At 53.9% G+C, this 17,973-nt stretch overlaps 1 protein-coding gene across 2 annotated transcripts; it reads left to right on the top strand.

The window, feature by feature from the left end:
- Window positions 1-6: 6 nt before the first annotated feature.
- Tmem221 (transmembrane protein 221) lies at window positions 7-6,472 on the top strand. Of its 2 annotated transcripts, XM_048795063.1 has the most exons (4): window positions 7-583; window positions 2,448-2,533; window positions 5,036-5,266; window positions 5,927-6,472. In XM_048795063.1, exons 1-4 carry the CDS (start codon window positions 264-266, stop codon window positions 5,980-5,982), a joined length of 693 nt encoding a protein of 230 aa, XP_048651020.1. In that variant the 5' UTR covers window positions 7-263; the 3' UTR covers window positions 5,983-6,472. The 2 variants fall into 2 exon arrangements, with proteins under 2 accessions (XP_048651020.1, XP_015345097.1); XM_015489611.2 differs by lacking the exon at window positions 5,927-6,472 and having other exon boundaries at window positions 5,036-5,919.
- Window positions 6,473-17,973: the final 11,501 nt, after the last annotated feature.

The raw sequence follows: 17,973 nt of genomic DNA, 5'->3' as shown, positions 1-17,973 counted from the left end.
GGGGGCGCCCGCGGGTCCCGCAGAGACAAGAAAAGGCTTCATCCCAAGTTTTCGGGGACTTCAGCGTCCCAGCAGCTGTCGGTACCCTGGGTCCTCAGTCTGGCGACCCCTAGACGGCCCCCAATCCAGCCCCAAAACTTCAGGCACCTCCTGATGTCGCGTCCCTTGGGGACCCTCCGGGAGCCCGAGGACTGCCCCAGCTCCTCTGCGTTCTAAAGCTTCTTGCTTCCTTGACTGTCTCCCGGCCCCGCAAGACCCCTGCCATGGCCCGGTCGTACGGCGGCCGGGTGCTGGCCGCGATGACCCTGCTGGGCATTCCCGCGGCGGTGCTGGCGGCCCTGGCCGCGCAGCTGCTGTTCCAGCTGCAGGCGGGACGCGCTGAGCTGCGGGGGCCGCGCGCCGACGTGCTGGGCCCGGAGCTGGGCACCGGCCCGGGGCTGCCCGAGGACGCGGCCGGGGCGCTGCTGCCGCTGGCCGCCGCGCTGGCCGCGCTCGCCCTGGTGCTCGGCCTCACCTGCCTGCTCCTCGTGGCGCTCTGTGGCCACCTGGGCGCGGAGCTGGCGCGAGGACCCAGCCCTGGCAGGTAGGAGGACGCGAGCTCCGGTGTCCGTCGCGTTTGTCGTTTATCCGGCCCGAGCCCTGCCCGCCTCCCGCTGCTGTGGTCAGCTCCGGGAAGGCCCTTCCTCCCCTGGGACTGCTGCTGTCATCCCACTTTTAACTGCGCCTCAGGCAGCGGGGGCTGCTCTCTCCAGGCCTCTGGCTGGGAAGAGGGTGGGCTGGACTTGAACCTGAACCTGCGTTCTAGCCTGGGGTGGGGGTTCCCTAGGAATCGAGCTCAGAGATGCGGGCATGAGGGGGCGTCTATCAGAGGCAGCGAAGGAAACTTCCGTGGGCCGAGGACCGAGACTCCTGTGTCTCCCTCCCAGACGCCGGAGGAGTCTGGGTTTCGGGGCACAATCTGGTCGATTCAAGCAGATGGAAACTTCTATCTTTAGGGTAGATCCTGCCCATAGCATGCACCCTTCACCCAAGGGACACCCACATGCATGTGTCCCCTCGTCCCCAAATATGTCTGTGGCACCTGCAGGTGGCAGGGGCTGACTCTGAACACCTGGACAGAGCAGGGACTAAATGGCCCCAGACAGCCACTCACGGACTCACCATCTGAAAACAAAGAAGCACAAGAGATCTATGATGTCAGATGGGGTGGATGCTAGGAAGGAAGGAAATGGGGTGATGGGATGGAAGGGGACAAAGTAGGGGTAACATAGGATGGTCAGGGGAGGCCTGAACTGAAACTTGTGGGAGGGAAGGAAGCAGAAGATCGGGGGACTGTGATCCAAACAGAAGGAGCAGCATGTGCCAGTGCCCTGGGGCCCGAGTGATCGGTGTATGGGGGGAGGTGGCAGAGGTTGGTGTGGTGAGACGCAGGGAGATGAGGGCGGGAGTCTGAGGGACTGGACCAGTGGGCCCCAGCCCTGTGACAAGGACTCAGGAGGGTTGTGAGTGAGGAGCTGACAATGTGACGCAGGTTTGGAGTACTTCCCTGTGGCCTCGAGGGAGGTGGGAGGGGGGTGGCAGGGAAAACCAGAAGGAGGCCCCTTAGGTGTCCCGTGGGAGGTGAGCAAGGAGAGCTTAGGGACTGCCCTACCTTCACTAGGTTGCTGTCCCTGTCACCACTTGTGACAAGGGAACCTCATTTTCCTCACCTCCAAAGTGGATTTGTGGTCTGTCAGATAATGGAGGCAGGGAAGTAGGTGGGTGGACCCAGGGGGAGGATGGACAGGCGGGGAGTGGGCAGTGGGTGGATTTGGTGGACAGATGGAGGTGGATGGACGGTGGGCGGGAGATGAGTGATCAGTGGATGGTAGGTGAGGCGTGGACAGAGGGGTGCTGCTTAGTGGGCGATGGTCACCAGGGCACGGGTCCAGGGCGGATGGCTGCGGGGGGTGAGGGTTGAATAGCTGACGGGGTTGGACAGTGAGCGGGCGGCAGCTGGATTGGAAATGGGTGACTGGCTGGGTGGAGGGCGGATGGGGGAAGCAGGTGACCGAGGTGAGTGGAGGAGAGGAGTCTGGGTTTGGGGGCACAATCTGGTCGATTTAAGCAGATAGAAACTTCTTACTGGGTGGACGGAGGGGAGCAGACGGGCTGAGGGGTCCATATGTGAATGGTGGATGGGGGGCTGATGGGTGGACGATGCCGGGTGGTGGTGGGTGGCTGGTGAGTGGCGGTTCACAGGTGGCTGGTCGGATGGATGGACAGTGGACAGTGAAGGGCCCTAGGTGGAAGGAGGGTGGCCAGATGATGGTGGCAGGAGCCCCACTTGGATCCCTCTTCCCCAAAAGCTGGGCCCTGCTGTCATTTAGGCCCCTCTCCCTCCCTGTCCCCATGGCCCCTGCAGCCAGCTCCGCCTCCCGACGCCTTCTCTTGGTCCCCCTCCCCAGGTCCGACTGGTTTCTCTACGACTGCCGCCACCTCCGGCACGTGGCCCTTGGCCTCTTCTGCTGTGGGGTCTCCGTCTACCTGGCAGGTGTGTGCGGGGCCAGCACTCGGGATGGCACCTGGGCTTGGGTGGGAGGACCTGAGGCAGCTCTTGAGCCAGCCTGCGCGGGTCCAGCTCCCGGCTCTGACGCTGTCCCCCTCCGGGGCCTGGGGCAGATCCTCTGTGTGCCTGGTCCCCTGTCATTCAGTGGCAGCCATTTCCACCCAGGCCTTGTGGAGTTGCTCAGGGGACTCCAGGTAAATACCCATCAAAGTTCACGGACGGCCTCGGACCCAGAGGGTCTCCAGACAGTGGCTGTCAGCAGATTAGCTCCTCATCAGTTTTGTTTGTTTTAATATTTTTTAGTTATCGATGGACCTTTATTTTATTTACTTTTATGTGGTGCTGAGGGTGGAACCCAGAGCCTCACACGTGCCAGGCGAGTGCTCTGCCCCTGAGCCCAGCCCAGCCCTTCTCACCAGTTTTATGTTTTGTTTGAACAAGTTTTCTTGGCCTGGGTGTTTTTTATTTTTTCATTTTGTTGTTGTTGTTTGTACTGGGGGTTGAACCATTTTATTTTATTTTTGAGACAAGACCTCACTAAGTTGCTGAGGCTGGCCTCCAACTTGCAATTCTCCTGCCTCAGCCTCCCAAGTTGCTGAGGCATCAGGTGTGCACCACAACACCCTCCTAAATGGACACTTGTGGGGCTGGGGCTCAGGGGCAGGGCACTTGCTTAGCATGTGTGAGGCCCTGGGTAGGATCCTGAGCACCACATAAAAATGACACAAATGAAGGCCTGCTGTCCATCTACAACTCCAAAAAGTGTTTTAAAAAAGACACTTTGTATCTTATATTTTAAGCTTGAAAAAAAAAAAAAAAAACATGTCAATGTAGAATCAACACCTAGGCCCCTGCCTTCTCTAGAAGCACCTGTTTTATTGGAAGGAAAACTAATCAGATTCATGAAAGACAAGGGATTAGCCATTACTGAAGACTTTATTTACTTTTATTTTTTATGATTAAACGATGTTTTTCCCCAATAGGTTTTTTTTCCCCCCTGTGGTGCTGAGGATTGAACCCAGGGCCTTGTGCATGTGAGGCAAGCACTCTACCAACTGAGCTATATCCCCAGCCCTTTCCCAATAGTTTTTATAAATCTATTGTAAGTGGTTTATTTGTAATTAATAAACATGGTACATGTTTATGGAAGCTATTATTATTTTCTTAGTCCCACAATAGAAAAATAGAAGATAAAAATGATGGATTTAAAGTATTTTTTATGAAATATAAACCTAGGGTTCAATGTGGAAATTTGTAGGTAGATTGTTGCTTGACTTAATAAAAAGTTCTAGATGTGGGATTTTTAAAAAGGAAAGTGGAATTAGTGTCTCATGTATTTGAAATTCTCAGGGGTAGTTGGCTTCAAGTGCGGCTGGATCCAGGTGCTCAAGTGAGGCTGTGTGAAATGCCTCTTGCCTCAACTTTCCTCTGTGTCAGCTGAGTGTACTTCTCTGAGAATGATGGGCTGTGAGCACTTGGGACAGTACCTCCAACCTCAGGCTTTTCATGGGCTGACAAAAATACTGAGGTCAAAAATATTGAGGAAAAATATATCCTCACATCCTCATTCTAAAATACAAGAAAATCACAGAGAGAAGAAGAAAGTCATTATGTCCGATTCATTAAGCGTTAAATTGAGAATTCAGTCACCTCCCATTTAGACTCCTTTAGAGGTTAGGTGACCTCATTCAGCAAGAATTCACAAGCACGTCCAGCCAATCACCCACCCACTGTTCCCCGGAGCCAAAAAGAAGAATCATAACAAACCCTTTCAAAATGTTTAGCACAAAGAAAGTCCTTGGCCCCATTTTAATACATCAGGCATGATGCACGGTGGCATCTTCAAAAGGAAGAGTGCAGCCAGGCGCGGTGGCCCATGCCTGTAATCCCAGCAGCTCAGGAGGCTGAGGCAGATAGCGAGTTCAAAGCCAGCCTCAGAAACTTAGAGAGGCACTAAGCAACTCAGTGAGACCCTGTCTCTAAATAAAATGCAAAATGGGGCTGGGGTGTGGCTCAGTGAGTGCCCCTGAGTTCAATTCCTAGTAAAAAAAAAAAAAAAAAAAAAGAGGGCAGAGTCAGAGGAAACAGAAACAGCCCAGAAAGTGCCACAGAGTCCCCCAGCCGCCTTGGGTTTCTCTCCTACCCATACCCCTGCCACTGCAGGAAGAAAATCCCTGTTTCCCTATAGGCCAAGCAGAAGTCCCAGGGCTGACTCTGATAGGCTGTGCTGAAGTCACATGATTTCCCTCCACTAATCACTGTAACAAGGGAGAGCAACTCTCTGGCCATTAGGGCCTCCCTAAATTGAAGAGGCTGGCCTTGAATTTATGATCCTCATTTCCCAGCCTCCCAAGTGGCTGGGATTACAGGTGTGTGCCACCACACCCGCTGTTGCAGGGTTTTCTATTGTCACTCCGCATCTGGGGGGGTGTCCCTGAGGGCTTGGAGAACAGACCTGTGTTAACTGAGAGCCATTTCCTTCCCTAGCGCTGTCCATCTATGCCCTGCTGCTTTTCGAGATTGAGACAGGCGCCGCGGCTGCCTCCATCCTGGGCTCTGGTGCCCTGGTTCTGGTGGCCATTCTGACCCACACCCTGCTCCGGGCTGCCCGGGCCACCCACCATGGTCTCCGTGAACTGTCCCCACCGTCCTTTGAAGATAATTCTGCACGCCCTGCCGAAGCCTCCAAGGACAGCCCCAGGGCTCAGCCCCAGCATGGTATCCACCGTCGGACCCCATATTCATTCTGCCTGGAGCTTGGGGACCCCCTTAGGACCATGGCCACTGCCACAGCACCCAAATCCCTGGGGGGAGGCCGGGAGAGCAGCCTGCCTACACCCCGCGTGCACCGGACACTGTCGACTGGCATGGGGCCCTGGGAGGGGGTCACTCAAGAGATGCGGAGCATGCTGGGCCACAGACCAAGGGCCACAGGAAAGGACTCAACGCTGGTGTGAACCTGAGAATCAGGAATAGATAACTGGTGTAAGGTAGCAAGAAGCAGCTATCATAGAGATAGGTCCAGGCTCAGCTGCAGTAGCAGTAAGACTTCATTTCTCTTACAGTTTACATCATCCCTGGTTATGGTCTTTAAGATTGCCTCATGGTACAAAATAGCTGCCAGGGCTCCAGCCTTTATCTCCCCACAAGGAGGGAAAGTCAAAGTCCAAGGCTGGCTCAGAGTCTCCTGAAAGTCTGCCTATGAGGCTTTGGGGCCCTTCTGCCCTCTCACTAGCCAGAACAGAGTCCCAAGACCAGATCTCCATGCACGGAGGCTGGGAAATCTGGTTGCCCAGAATGAATGAAGTTCTGTTCCAGGTAGGAGGGGAGGCTGGGGCTTAGGCAGTGATTCTCTAAGTGTCTCCATCCATTTTACAGATGAGGAAATCGAGGCCCCAAGAGGGGCAGTGACTCACCAGAGGTCCCAGTTCTGAGCATCAGAGCCAGGATTTGCCCCTGGGTCTCGTAAGCCCCATGTTGCTGACAGATGGTGCAAGTCTCAGACCCCGCACGACGCCCCCCCCCACCCGCCGGGGCTGTGAATGTCTGAAACCCATGTGTGCCAAGCAGCCCACAGCCAGGCGCAGACCCGGAGGCTGGACCCACACGCCTGGCTGCGGGCCAGTCTGCTCTGTGCCTCAGTTTCCCTGCCTGTAAAATGGGACTGGAGGTGACCCTGCTCTTCAGGCTGCCAAGAGACCCACAAGTTCATACGAACCGGCTGGGGCCTCCGCACAGTAGGTCCTCAGCACACACAACCATTTCTGTGTTGCTGGGGGTCGGTGTGCCTGGTGGCCGGAAATGGCCCGTGATGAGGCGAAGTGGCTTATGGACCTGATGGAGCTCGGTGTGCACCAGGACAGGGACCGGGGTCCCCCACCCTCCACCATCTTGCACATCCTAAATAAACCCCAGAGCTCACCATCTCTGTGTCATTTAATCAATGTCCAAATGTCCCTGTGGCCAAGCCCAGGCCCGTGGTGGGCCAGGGTGACAGAGGGGTGGGCAGGAGCAGTGGGCAGGGTACCTCCTGGGGCCCCAGCCTGGGACCCCAAGTCCTGCCCATCTTCTCACATGTGAGTCTCCCTGGGAGTGCCCTGGCTGGCCCCACCTCTACCCCAAATGGACATATGTCCACAGGAGGCTTACAGCCTGTCCCTCCCTGGGCCACCCAGGGACTCCAGGGCCGAGGTAGGGAGTCAGGCAAAGAGGTGACAGCCCCCAGCAGGGAAGCTGAGCCCTGAGCCTGACTCTGGGCAGGGACCCCACGTGGCCGGTCAGATGCCCCCAGACCCAGGTGGCCATCAGCCCAGCCCACTCCCCTGTGGAGCCCGGGAGAAGCAGCACAGGCCTCCTCACGCCTGCAGATGGGACAGAAAGGTTTGTCCTTGAGCAGCCAGAATGGCGCCTGACACAGGGGCCCCAGCAGGGACAGACTTGGGACGGCATGGTAAACATCAAGTACAAGGAGCACATTGAAAAAATGGTGCGCAGGCGCAGTGGCGCTCACCTGTAACCCAACCATTTGGGAGGCTGAGGCAGGAGGATTGTGGTCTGAGGCCAGTTCAGCAATTTAGTGAGGTTCTGGGTAACTTAGTGAGACCCTGAGTCAAAATTGAAAATTAAAAAGAAAAGAAAAAGGGGGTGGGGATGAGGTACTTTAAAAAAAAGTTAGTTAAATGTTATGTGAATTTCACCTGAAGTTTAAAATAGCATTGAAGGAGGCCCCTGAGCTCCGGGGTGGGCCCCAGAGTGTGAAGCTAGGTCTCCATGAACGTTGCACCGTGGGCGCCTCTCCGTCTCACCTCTTCTGTCCCTTCATGTCCTCATGAGACCTTCAACTTGAGCCCTGAACACTCTGCAGGGCTCCACAGGCCGCCTGGCAGGTGTCCACGGGCCCAGCTGGAACTGCCTCCCGCTGCATCTCCCTGGAAGGGGAGGGGGCCGGGCCTCTTCCCATCTCAGGCACCATCAAGCAGGGAGGGACAGGCGATGGGGCCAGAGCCAGCACTTGAGTCTGGGAGGCACCTGATCAGGGTTTGGCAGGAGAACGCAGAACATTCCAGGAACGGGGAGCAGCCGTGTGACCCACATCCTAGTTTTCTTTCTTATAAAATAGAGGAGCCACCCCCACCCCCACCCCAGCACAGTCAGGTGACATGGAAGGAACAGTAACGCTGGGTTCATTCCACTCCTCACCAACACAAGCGGCTGTCAGCACGCTCCTTGGTGTTGGGGGGAGTGGACTACCTGTCAAAGAGGTCGCCTGCTGGGCGCGGTCGCTGCTCCTGTAATCCCAGCCACTCAGGAGGCCAAGGCAGGAGGAGCGGGGATTTGAGGCCAGCCTGGGCCACTTAGCGACACCCTCAACTTAACAAGAACCTGTCTCAAGATAAAATAAAAGGAACTGGGGACGCAGCTCAGTGGTGGAGCGCCCTCAATCGCCAGTACTCAAAAAAAAAAAAATGCTGCCTTGGTTTGGGGTCATCAGAACCAGACCCTCGCAATGACTGCGGGGGTACGGTCATCTGGGAGAAGACCACAGGAGCCCTGCAGGGGGCGCCAGGGAGCGGACAGCGCTGGGCTGTGTCGGCGTCAGACCTCGGGGAGGCACGGAGCTCCCACCCCAGGGCGCTGGGCTGTGGTGTCCACCGGATTCCCGTCAGGTTTGGCTGAGGGCTGCTTTCACCCTCCTGTGTCCCAGGGGGGCCCACCGCTGTGGTCTCAGGAGGCCCCGACAGGGTCACGGGTACCTGCCTTCAGCAACCTGCATCACGTACCCATGAATTTGGAGAGGCGCAGCCAACCTGCTCCAGCTGAGTGGCCTTTATCCAGGAGCAAAAAGGAGCCGGGCGCGGTGTGCACAACAGTAATTCTGGAGGCTGAGGCAGGAGGATCGCGAGGCTCTAAGCAACTCAGTGAGATTCTGTCTCTGAAGAAAATACAAAATGGGGCTGGGGCTCAGGGCTCGAGTGCCCCTGAGTTCCATCCCCGGTTCTCCTCTCCTAGGAAGGAAGGGAGGAAGGGAGGGAGGGAGGGAGGGAGGAAGGAAGGAAGGAAGGAAGGAAGGAAGGAAGGAAAAGAAAAAAAGGCCTGGGAAGATTTGCCCACACTCTTTGTGCTTAAGAAGAGTTTGAGGGGCTGCGGTTGTGGCTCAGTGACAGCGCGCTCGCCTGGCGTGTGTGAGGCCCTGGGTTTGATCCTCAGCACCACAAATAAATAAAATAAAATAAAGGGCCTTTGAGGGCTGGGGTGGAGCTCGGTGGTAGAGGAGGAATTGCAGGCGGTCGCTCCAGGCGTTGGACACGGGGTCCCCTCTGCCATCTCTCCTTTACTTCTACATATAACATCTGAAAGTGGCCGAACAGAACCGGGGTCCTCTGTGCTCCGACGCCATCCCGAAGGAGGCTGATCAGTCCAACAAGGACCTGTCTTGGTGGTTTTTTTGTGTTGCTGCAACGAAATGCTTGAGACTGGGAAATTTATAAAGAAGTTTATTTCTCACAGTTCTAGAGACGGGGAACTCCAAAATCAAGGGGCTGGCAGCTGGTGACAGGCTACCTGCCATGTCACGGCATGGCACAAGGCATCATTTTGGGGGAGAACAAGAGGGAAGACACCAAATCCACCATTTTGTAAGGAATTCGCTCTGGTCCTGGCCTTAATCCATGTGTGAGCGTTGAGTCCTCGAGGGCTCATGGGCCCCTGGAGGTCTCATCTCTCCACACTGTCGTCGAGGAGACAAAGTTTCCAACACATTCAGTCGCAGCAGGGCTGACACACATCCTGTTGCTACTTTTCAAGACAGAATTCTTGGAGCTGACATAAAAGTTTCAGGGAGTCCTGGCTCTTTCTTTTCTACCAAGCACTGTCTGTGTGGCCAATAGGGATGGTGATGCTGTTGGAAAAGAGGGGACTTTCTAACAGTCGTTTTGTACTCATGAAAAAAAAAATTCTAGATAATATATTTTGGGTGAAATAAATTTAGAAGGCCAGTATTTTTAGGATGGTTCTACTAAGTTGAACCTCTTGGCTCAAATGTGTGCAGATACATTTGCTAGAATAAAGAGAGCAAGAACCAAATAAGTACACCTTGATAGCCAAGCACATTGTCTTTCCCTGACTTATAAGTCCTATCAGATGTATCAGTCAGCTATTACTGCATAACAAATTATCCCAAAATGTAGCAGCTTAAAACAATACATATCTTGCTGGGTGCAGTGGCACATGCCTGTAATCCCAGCATCTTGGGAGGCTGAGGCAGAAGGATCACAAGTTCAAAGCAAGGCACTTTAGCAACTCAGTGAGATCCTCTCTTTAGATAAAATGCAAAATAGGGCTGGGGATATTGCTCTGTGGTCAAGTGCCTCTGAATTCGATCCTCAGTATCAAAAAAAAAAAAAAAAAAACCAACAACAATAGATATCTATTACCTCTGTGTATTAGTCCATTTTCCTTTGCTATAACTAAATACCAAGGGCTAGATAAATTATCAAGAAAAGAGTTTTATTTAGCCCAAAGTTTTATTTTATTTTATTGCAGTGCTGGGAGTCAAACCCAGGATCCAGTGCATGCAAGGCAAGCTGTCTACCACTGAGCTACATCTGCAGCCCTAGCTCACAGATTTGGAGGTTCAAAGCCATGACACCAGTATGAGCTCAGCTCTGGTGAGGACCTCATGGCAGATGGGGTCGTGGCTAGAGCAAATGGGAGAGGGAGCAATCACACGGTAAGACAGGAAGCCAGAGACTGAGGCAGGGCTAGGCCTGCTCTTTTGTAACAGCCCTCTAGCAAGAATAACACTGGTTTCAGTAGAACTGAATGATCCCAATAACCTAAAGACCTCCCACCAAGCCCCACCTCTTAAAAGGCCCACCACCTCTTAACATCACCACACCAAGGACCAAGCTTCCAAAACATGAAACCCGGAGAAACAAACCACACCCCAAATCCAGCACTTGATTGCTGTAGATGGGGACCTGGGTGCTGCTTGGTCTCGTCTGAATATGGTCTGTCTCTCAGAACTCATGCAAGAGTCTAATCCCTGTGTTAGTCAACTTTTCCTCACTGTGACTGAAATACCTGAAATAGCAACTTGGAGAAGAGAGACTGATTTCGGCGCGTGGCTTCAGAGTCTCAGTCCACAGTGGGCTGGCTCCATTTATTTCTTTGGGCTTGATGTGAGGCAGAAGGTCCCAGTGGAAGGGTGCAGCCGAGGACAGCGGAGGTCAGCGGCTGAGCTCACAGCAGCCAAAGAGCAGAGAGAGGGGGAGGGAGAGGCACCAGGGACAAGATGCAGTCCCCAAAGGCTTGCCCCCAGTCACCACTTCCTCCACCCACAGCCCACCTGTCTGTAGTTCCCGCCACCTCCAGTCAGCCACTCAGATTTCAGAGGCTTAACCCCCTGCTGAGGCCCGAGTCCTCAGGATCCAGTCACCTCCCCAGAGCTCCACCTCTGAACATGGTGGCACCAGAGACCAGGCCTCCAACGTGGGATTCTTTGAGGACATTTTACACCCAAACTATGACAGTTACCAGAATTTTATATTAATGTTATTTAGATAAACAATCTATCAGTGTTGAGAGCCACAACCAAGTCAAGATGGCGCCTGGCATTTTGCCAGAAGGAGTGGTTGAGAAGTAACGCCAGGGAGCCATTAAGATGATGGTGAGTAAGTTAAACTGTGTATAACTATTAAGATAATGACTGATTGCTGTAACTGGATGATGCTAAATTGAAACAAGCTGTGTATTCACTTGTGTATATAAACCTCTGCTGTCCGGCAATAAGGCGGCTCCTGCTACCTCAGATGCCCGCTACTTTTGAGTTCTCGCGGAGTTCCCATTGAGTTCCAGTTGAGTTCCCCTTGGGTTCGGGTAATAAAGTAGTTCCTGTTTGAACCTACAGGTGGCTCATGACCTCCTGGTTATTTGTGCCCAGCCAGATTGCAGCATATCAGGGCAAGGTGGCCCACTCCTGTCATCCCAGCGACTCTGGAGGCTGAGGCAGGAGAATCGTGAATTTATTCATTAATTTTTTAAAAAGAGAGAGAGAATTTTTTAATATTTATTTTTCAGTTTTCGGCAGACACAACATCTTTATTTTATTTTTCTGTGTGCTGAGGATCGAACCCAGCAACCCACGCTTGCCAGGCGAATGCGTTACCGCTTGAACCACACCCCAGCCCCTGAGAATCCTAAATTTAAAGCGAGACTTAACAACAAACAGTGAGGAGCTAAGCAGCCCAGTGAGACCCTGTCTCTAAAGAAAATATAAAAAAGGGCTGGGGATGGGGCTCAGTGGTCAAGTGCCCCTGAGTTCAATGCCCAGTACAAAAATAAACAATCTGTCTATGGTGTTTAGAGGTGGGGACCTTGAATAGTGATTAGATTAGACTAGATCAGCTGCCATGATTGAATCCTGGTGGCTTTCTAAGGACACAGGGAGAGATCAGACACACACACACACACTTACACCATGATGTCTTGCAAACTACAGGAGCCCTCAACAGAAACTGTGCTGTGATTCTTGGACCTTGTACCTCCCGAACCATGAGCCAAAAAATAAATCTGTTTTCTTTATCAAGTAGCCTACCTCAGGTATTTTGTTATAGCAATGAAATTCTGACTAATCTGTGATTCTACTGGGTCCTTCCCCCTCTAGGTCTCTCACAAGGCTCCAGTCAACCTTTTGCTGGGTAGGATTGGTCGCCAAGCTGACTTCCTGGTTGCTGGCAGGATTCAGTGCTCTGTGGGCTGTTTAGCTCAGGATCTTCTTTCCTTGGTGACTTCGGGCCAGAGCCATTCTCAGTTCTGTGACACATGGTCCTCTTTAGGGGGCAGCTCATTTCAACAAAGCCAGCAGAATAGTCTGCAGCAAAATGGAAGCCGTGTCTTCCTTCTGTAACCTGACAACGAAGTGGCACCCCGTTGCCCTTCCTGCACTCTTTTGGTTAGAAGCAAATCTCTAAGCTCAACCCACAGTCAAAGGTAAGAGAATTGCATAGGCCTAGGGGTCACATGATTTGGGGGATCATCTAAGATGTGACCTAATGTCTTGTAAATTTTCTGGGCTTTTCCTAAAGAGAAACGAAGAGGTCAGGCAGGTGGGTAAACAAGAGAAGAAAACAGTGCTTTCCTCACAGCATGAACACCTGCGTGAACCAGCTTTCTGCTACTATAACAAACAGTTGAGAAAAATATCAACTTATAGCAAGAAAAGGTTTATCTTGGCTCATAGTTTTAGAGGTTTTCAGTCCATGGTCGGCTGGCTCTGTTGCCTGTGGGAGGCCCATGGTGGGAACCCCTGGGGAGCAAATCCAGTCACCTCCTAGCCAGGGACTGAAGAAGAGACAGAGGGGCTGGAGTCCCACTGTGTCCGAGGCACACCCTCCTGTGACCAGAGTCACCCACAGGCCCTATCTGTTAAAGGTCCCACCACCTCCTCCCAGTGCCAAGCTGGGGACCCAGCCTTTAACATACGCGCCCCCGGGGGCCATTCCAGACCCAAGCTGTAGCAACGGCTGTTTCCAGCCCAGGTTTCTGAGCCGGCAAGAATGTGCAGGACAATGAGGAAATTCAGGACGGGGTGAGAGGAGCAGCCCAAACCAACGAGACTGAAAATGTCAAATGTCACCAGAGCCTCGGTCCCTGTGGCTGGCGGGAGCACATGTGGTCTTCTTGGCCAGAGCGGAACGTGGCCCTCCCCCAGGAACGTGTATTTCCACTCTGGGGGGCTCAGTTTTCCATGCAGTGACAAAATACTTGAGATCAACTCAAAAGGAGGACAGTGAAGCCAGGCGTGGGGGGCACCCCTGTGATCCCAGCTCCTCGGGAGACTGAGGCCGCCTGGGTGACTCAGGGAGACCCTGTTTCAAGTTTAAATGAAAAGGGGCGGGGGTGTGGCTAGGGGTAGAGCGCTCACCTGCACAGATGAGGCCGGGGTCCCGTGCCCAGGGCCACAAAAAGGAAGAAAGAAAATAGATTTATTTTTGGCTCGTGGTTTCAGTGGCCATGGTCACGGGCCCTGTGGCTTTGGGCCTGTGGCAGTTCCGTGCGTGCATGGCAGGAGTCCGTGGTAGAGAAGGGAGGTCACCTCATGGCAGCCGGGAAGTGAAGAAATGAAGAGTCGCGGTCCCCATGTCTCCGTCGAGGGCGCCCCTGATGGACTAACTCCCCTCCACCAGGCCCAGCCTCCTAGAGACCAGCTGCCTCCATAACATCATGGCTAGGTAACACGGGCCTTTGGAGAACATTCCAGACCTGAGATATAACACTACCCTACAGGAACCAGTGTGTATTCATCAAAAGACACGTACAGGCCAGGTGCGGTGGCGCACGTCTGTCATCCCAGCGGCTCAGGAGGCTGAGGCAGGAGGATCGTGAATTCAAAGCCAGAAGCAGCAAAAAGCAAGGCACTAAGCAGCTCAGTGAGACCCTGTCTCTAAAATATATATACATATAAAAGGCTGGGGATGTGGCTCAGTGGTAAAGCAGTGGCCAAAAATGGTCCAGCCAAAATGTCCATCAGCAGGCAACTGGATGAGCAGAGAGTGAAATTGTGGATGAATGTCACGGACATAATATTGAACAAAATAAGCCAGGCACAAAAGAGGCCTTATTGGGGAATTGAATTTATATAAAGTTGAAGAACTGGGGGAATGTTTTGGGGTGCAGCTCAGTGGTAGAGCATCTGCCTAGCATAGGCGAGGCCCTGGGTTCCATCCTAGAACTGAAAAAAATAAAAATAAAATGAACAGGCAGAGGCCTGGCGCCTTGACACACTCCTGTAATCCCAGCAGCTCGGGAGGCTGAGGCAGGAGGATCGTGAGTTCAAAGCCAGCCTCAGCAAAAGCAAGGCTCAAAGCAACTCAGTGAGACCCTGTCTCTAAATGAAATACAAACTAGGGCTGGGGACGGGGCTCAGTGGTCAAGCGCTCTGAGCTAAATCCCCTGTACCAAAAAAAAGAAAAAAGAAAAAATCCTAGAGGAGCTGGGAGCTGTCTGCACTGTAGAGAGGTGCTGGGAGCCATTAGCCAAGTAGGTATGACAATTTCCTTGCCAGCGTACCCCATGTTGCTTAGTGGAAGGACTCGTGGAAACAGGACATTTTGCAGTGACATTGCATGTAGGTGACCTTGCTCAAGGACCAGGGCGGATCCGGGTTTAGGGCGTTCCCGGTTTAGGTTCCAGGTTTAAGGTTTAAGATTATTCCTGCTGGGAATAGGGCGTATCCTGCTGCCTGAGTTCCCCTTGAGTTCTCACGGGATTCAGGCAGTATTTTTTGGGAGACAGAAGCCCAGTGGATGTGGATTTGGGCAGAGAACGTGGATTTCCCCAGAACGTGATTGTAGACGGCTGGTGTGAGTTCGGGAATAAAGAGTTGCTGTTTGAATCTACAAGCTGTGTGGTGGCTCGTGATTGTGTGCCCAGCCAGACTGCGGCAGAGAGGAGAGCCAGGCAGCCACTGTGCAGGGGCACCAGCTAGGTAGCAGTGGGGCCAGTACTGTCCCTCCAGAATGCCCTCTCGGTCCCCAGGCCCCTGATGCTGGCCTCCGAACAAACAAGAGGAAGAAGCGCTCTGGCTTCCTGGACAGAGGGTGGAGGCTGCTGGTGGCCTTAGCAGACCACATGAACTTGGGCAAGAACTAGGAGAGCTGCTGGGACCAAGCCCGGAGCGGGCCAGGCGGGTTCCACGGACTCTCCAGCCCCAGAGTCAGATTGTCCCCGGGCTTGGCAGGGCTCAGAGGGATGGGAGTTTACAAGGTGTGTGGCTGTGTGGAGGTGACGGGTCCAGTTCGACAGGAACAGATGGGTCGCCCAGAGGCCCCGGTCACACGGACACCCTGAAAAGTGATCCGGGGCTGGTTTCGGGGCAGCTGGGACGGTAACCAGAGAAAACAAATGGCCTTTGCTTCCCAGTCGGGTCGGATTCTGTGGTCGGCGCCAGAGCAGCCCAGGCGACACCTGGTAGGTGCCCTGCTAGGTGCCGGCTGCTCCAGAGGCCTAGTCCCCGCAACAGTGGGAGGTTCGGTGAAGGGGTGCACTGGACAGCTCAGTGTCTCCCCCTTCTGGCTCCCCACCGCAGACTCACTCCTTGGCTCTGCTGAACTCTCTCCTGACCCCCGACTTGGCCCGGTCGACCTGTCTAGCCCAGCTATCAAGAATCTGGCTAAGTCAGTGAAGAAAGCATCTCCTCCCACCTCCAGCCCGCCTTGGCAAGAATCCCCGCACTTCGTCTCCCCGAGTCATTTTCCACCCATCGCCCCGCACTCAGCTCCTTGGCTATAACCCCCACTTGCTCTCGCATTCAGAGTAGAGCCCGAAGTCTCCCTATGGCCGTGGTCTCCACGGTCTTGTTTATCCTTTTTTATTTTCTTAAACCGGTTGAACCCAGGGGAGCTTAACCACTAAGCCCTTTTTTACATTTTATTTAGAGACAGGCTCTCGCTGAGTTGCTTAGGGCCTCGCTAAATTGCGGAGGTTGCTTTGAACTCGCGATCCTCCAGTCTCAGCCTCCGGAGCCACTGTGATTACAGACGTGTGCCACCGCTCCCGCCACCGGCTTGTTTATCGTCAGAATTAAATTCAACATCCCTCGCACCCCAGGACCGGGGCCGGGACCTCCCCTCTGACCCGCTCCACCCGCCGCAGCAGCGGAGCGCTCCCTCCGCAGAGTGCGGGACCCTAGTTCCCGGGTGGGCGGAGCGTCGCCGCAGGAGCCCCGCCTCCGCGTGGCTATTTTGACCAATGAGCTGTCAGCAGGCATTTCCACCGCCGGCGTTCTGACAGGCTCTGGAGAACCCGAGCAGGGCTTTTCCAAGGCAGCCCCATCTGGCGGGTGCCTACAGCACCGCAGCCCCTAAGGGTGCAGTGTGCATGAGAAGGGGCCTTGGCTTCTCTGAACAACTCTGGCAGATGTTTGTGACTGCGGAAGGCGGGACACACCGAGGCTCGGGCGCCTGCAGACCAGACAAGGAAGCAGCCGAGGATGATCACACCCGTGGGAGAAAGGGGAGTGACCCTGGGGCGGCTCATTTCACCAATGCAGGCCATCCTGATCCTCACAGAATCTGAGTTTATGAATTCTACTTGCTGAAGTTTATAGTTTTCCCTGGGCATCCTCAGGGAACTGGTCCCAGGACCTACAGGATTCCAAACTCCACTAGCGTCCAAATCCCTTATATAAAATGGTGTAGCATTTGCTTGAACCTACAGCACCTCCTCTGAACTTTAAATCATCTCTAGAAAGTTGCATTTAATACAATGTGATTTGAACGTAACTGTTATATGGGGGGGCACTCTACCACTGAGCTACATTCCCAGCCCTTTCTATTTCGGGGGGACAAGTTCTCACCAAGCTGCTGAGGCTGACCTCTACTTTTAATCCTTCTGCCTCAGCCTCCCAAGTTACTGGGATTACAGGTTTGCATCACTACACCTGGCTAACTATTTTTTAGGGAATCCTGACCCCCTAAAAAGTCTGTACATGTTCAGTACAAACACGGGGGATTTCCACAAATATTTTAGATCTGTGATTAGTTGAATCCATGGAGTAGAACCCATAAACACTGAGTCAACTGTACTTACAGTCACCTGATAGGTTCTGTCATTGGTGGACATGCACAGATGCACACATTCCCGGCAGGAGCTGACCAGGGCCATTCTGCCTTCCTGTTTTAGCGCCTACTGTGCACAAGGGTCCTGACTGGGGTCTGTGTGCTGCCACGTTTTGTGCACTGGGGGGCTTTTTCATCGAGATGTCACTATTGCACCCCTACACGGCATAATGCTGAAATGCTATCTAAAGATGCTGCCTTACTGAGAAAAGAACTGGTGGCTTTGCCCAGGCAAGTGTGACAGTCCTGCAGGCCCCCCGAGTTCAATGGGAATGAATCTATCACATGTAGTAAAACGTCTTTTAACAGAAACACCCACAAGACAAAGTTGCGTATTGATCAGCTGATGAAAATGTTGTGCCCAGGGGCTGGAAGGAACCTCTCTGTGTCCCCCAGGAGCCATGCTCCAGTATTTGCTAAATCCGTTTCTATGGCAACTTCACAGAATGTAACTAGCGAGAATGAGAATCGATTGTGTCTCCAGTGCCTTGAGTGGCCTGAGGGCTAGGAGAGGAGGCCAGGGGTTCGAATCCCAGCTCTGGCCTGACCATCCCCTGCCTCCGCGCCCCACTGTAAGTTGTAGATAAAGACTGGATGCCGGGCGGGCCCTTGACGGCGCGGGAGGCGGCGGGGCCGGCTGCCGCGCGCCTGAGCGAGCCTGCCGTTATGGGCGAGCGGCCGAGCCGGCACCCCTGGCCGCGCTCCCGCCGCTCCGCCCGCGCCCCTCCCCGGACCCGCGCGGCCGTCGAGATGGACGAGGAGAGCCTGGAGGCGGCCCTGCAGACCTACCGCGCCCAGCTGCGGCAG

The sequence above is a fragment of the Marmota marmota genome, unplaced genomic scaffold, assembly GCF_001458135.2.
Source record: "Marmota marmota marmota unplaced genomic scaffold, marMar, whole genome shotgun sequence".
Classification (NCBI taxonomy): domain Eukaryota; kingdom Metazoa; phylum Chordata; class Mammalia; order Rodentia; family Sciuridae; genus Marmota; species Marmota marmota.
Note: the sequence above shows the minus strand (reverse complement) of the source record. Positions and strands in the feature narration are given on the sequence as shown.